The sequence below is a fragment of the Silurus aristotelis genome (genome assembly GCF_946808225.1).
Source record: "Silurus aristotelis genome assembly, chromosome: 28".
Lineage (NCBI taxonomy): Eukaryota > Metazoa > Chordata > Actinopteri > Siluriformes > Siluridae > Silurus > Silurus aristotelis.
Genome location: NC_139601.1, coordinates 17,204,610 through 17,207,109, shown reverse-complemented (window position 1 = coordinate 17,207,109; position 2,500 = coordinate 17,204,610). Strand labels below are relative to the sequence as shown.

The following is a 2,500-nucleotide window of genomic DNA, read 5'->3' as shown; positions in this document are numbered from 1 at the left end:
AGGGCTTCTACACCATCCACTCCTGCTTCGGAGGCCATAACGAGGACTTCATCGCCAGCGGCAGTGAAGGTACGCATGCCATGGAGCTCCTGGACCACACTCCTGGACCTAGAGAAGATCAGGAGCAGTCTGCTGGTCCTGTTTAACCACATGATTGGGCAGATTTTCCTCCTTTTTTTCCCCCTCCTGACCGTGTAGTTTCATTCTTAAAACTCAACAATGTAGAAGTGGGGGTGTGGCCTGCAGTAACTCCTCCTCACAACAAACTTGGGCTTGACCACACCCCCAATTCCACTTCCAAGGAAATCAACATTATTATTATGAGTTGCTCACTGCTTTGTGTGTGTGTGTGTGTGTGTGTGTGTGTGTGTGTGTGTGTGTGTGTGTGTGTCTCAGATCACAAGGTGTATATTTGGCACAAGCGCAGTGAGCTGCCCATAGCTGAGCTGACGGGACACACTCGCACTGTGAACTGTGTGAGCTGGAACCCGTGTGTGCCGAGTCTGATGGCCAGCGCTTCAGACGACGGCACCGTTCGAATCTGGGGCCCCGCCCCCTTCCTCCACACACAGGAAGTGGACACTTTCAATGGTAATGTCTATCTGTCTGTCTAGCTCTGTCTTTCTGTCTCGCTCTGTCTCTCTGTCTCGCTCTGTCTCTCTGTCTCGCTCTGTCTCTCTGTCTCGCTCTGTCTCTCTGTCTGTCTCTGTCTGTCTCTGTCTCACTGTCTGTCTCACTGTTTGTCTTGCTCACTCACTCTCTCTCTCTCACTGTCTGTCTCGCTTTGTCTCTCCACAGAGACCTGCAGTAACATGGACAGTTGATGAAGACGTCTATTTCGGAGAACAATCAGAAATAAATAAAGAAGCAAATCCACATCAAGAGCAAACAGAACAGAACAGACAATACAGAGTATCAACCTGCGCCAGCGTGTGTGAGAGAGAGTGTGTGTGTGTGTGTGTGTGTGTGTGTGTGTGTGTGTGAGTGTGAGTGTGTGTGTAAGTGTGCGGGAGCGCAAAAGCATCACGGTGACTAAAGCCGTCTTCATGGCAACCCAACAAACGTGGCGAATGTCATTAGGAAACAGTAGATCGAGGGATGAAGGGGTGGGAAAAAAAGGTCTCACTTTCTCTTCACTCGTTCATCACACACAGTAACTGTTCTTCAGTTCTCTTTACTAAACCGAGTTTATCTGTTCCCTTCACTCTTTCATCCCATTATCTATCCCTCCCTCTATCCTTCCTTTCCCTGATTCCCTCAGTCATTACAGGGTCAGGGCTCGTGACGTGTGTGTGTGTGTGTGTGTGTGTGTGTGTGTGTGTGTGTGTGTGTGTGTGGAGGAGGAGGAGGAATAGTTTTAATTGGAGCCCCACTGTGACCTTCATCTGTGGAACAAAAAAAAGGGGCAAGTTTTTGTAATGAATTGTTTTAAAAAATAAAAAGGAGGGCTGTTTTTTTTTTTTTTTTCTTCTTTCTTCTTTTTCCTCCCCCCTTTTCTTTCTTTTCTCTTTGGGTTGAAAATCTGAAGTGTGTTGGAAGAAGAAGCCGTACCTGTAAAGAAGGAGTGAAGATAATGTGTCACTATCCCATCAGGGGGGCGTGGCCAAGGCTGTGATGTCATCACAGCGCGCCCTTCGGCTCTAACGAGCGCTCGTCAGTGTTCCGCTAGCCAGCCAACCGTTAATCAGCTAACGGTTTGCTTTGCTAACATTCTCCAGTGTTTACTCGTCGTGCTAGCTAACTCGCTAACTAGCCGTGAGCTAGCATTAAACAAAGTGCTACCTGCTTTTCAACAATGAATCCGTTTCATTCGGGCATGAGAATAAGACTGCTGTGTAGGTAATCGTGTGAATAATCTCAGCCAATCAGCAAAAGGGGGTGGGACCCACTAGAATCACCAAACTGGTTTCTGATTGGACTGTAGCACTTCTTGTGTACTAAACAAGTCTGTACTGATGATCTCATACAAATATATATAAATAAATATATAAATATAAAATAAACTATGCACAAAATTTGACATTTGAGTCAAATGGCTCCGCCCCTTAATCTCTGTAAAGTGGTTCCAAGAACTCTCACTTATAACCTATGCACCAAAGCCCCGCCCTAAAACAATTCAGCCATGCCTGTTTAAAATCAACCACACCCTTCTATACAGTCTTAAATTTATAGACAAATCTATTTATGGCCTATGCAACAAAGCTCCCCCCAAATCTTACCCAAAGCTCCACCCTCTCTTTGGGAACAGGCACGGCTCAGCCCCGCCCACTTGTATGAGAAGCAGTTCCTTGTTTATGACCTATGCAGCTATGCTCCGCCCCCTGAAAAAGGCATTTCACAGGAAAGCCCCGCCTCTTTGGGAGTGTAAAAGGGGAACTTATAATTTTGCACTACATTTTCGATCTGCCATTAACGCTGGAGACGTGGACATGAGTGTTAGTGTGGGGTGTGTGTGTGTGTGTGTGTCTCGCTGTGTTCACCCGGAGACACCAGGCACTAC

At 46.8% G+C, this 2,500-nt stretch overlaps 1 protein-coding gene across 1 annotated transcript in view; it reads left to right on the top strand.

The window, feature by feature from the left end:
• wdr26b (WD repeat domain 26b) overlaps positions 1-2,500 on the top strand; it is a 10,172-nt gene that overhangs the window by 7,477 nt on the left and 195 nt on the right. The window contains exons 12-14 of the mRNA XM_083533643.1: positions 1-69; positions 397-591; positions 799-2,500. The exon at positions 1-69 is cut by the window's left edge and continues 61 nt beyond it; the exon at positions 799-2,500 is cut by the window's right edge and continues 195 nt beyond it. Coding sequence (XP_083389769.1) covers positions 1-69; positions 397-591; positions 799-824 — 290 coding nt within the window. The 3' untranslated portion in view covers positions 825-2,500. The remainder of the gene's footprint in view (positions 70-396; positions 592-798) is intronic.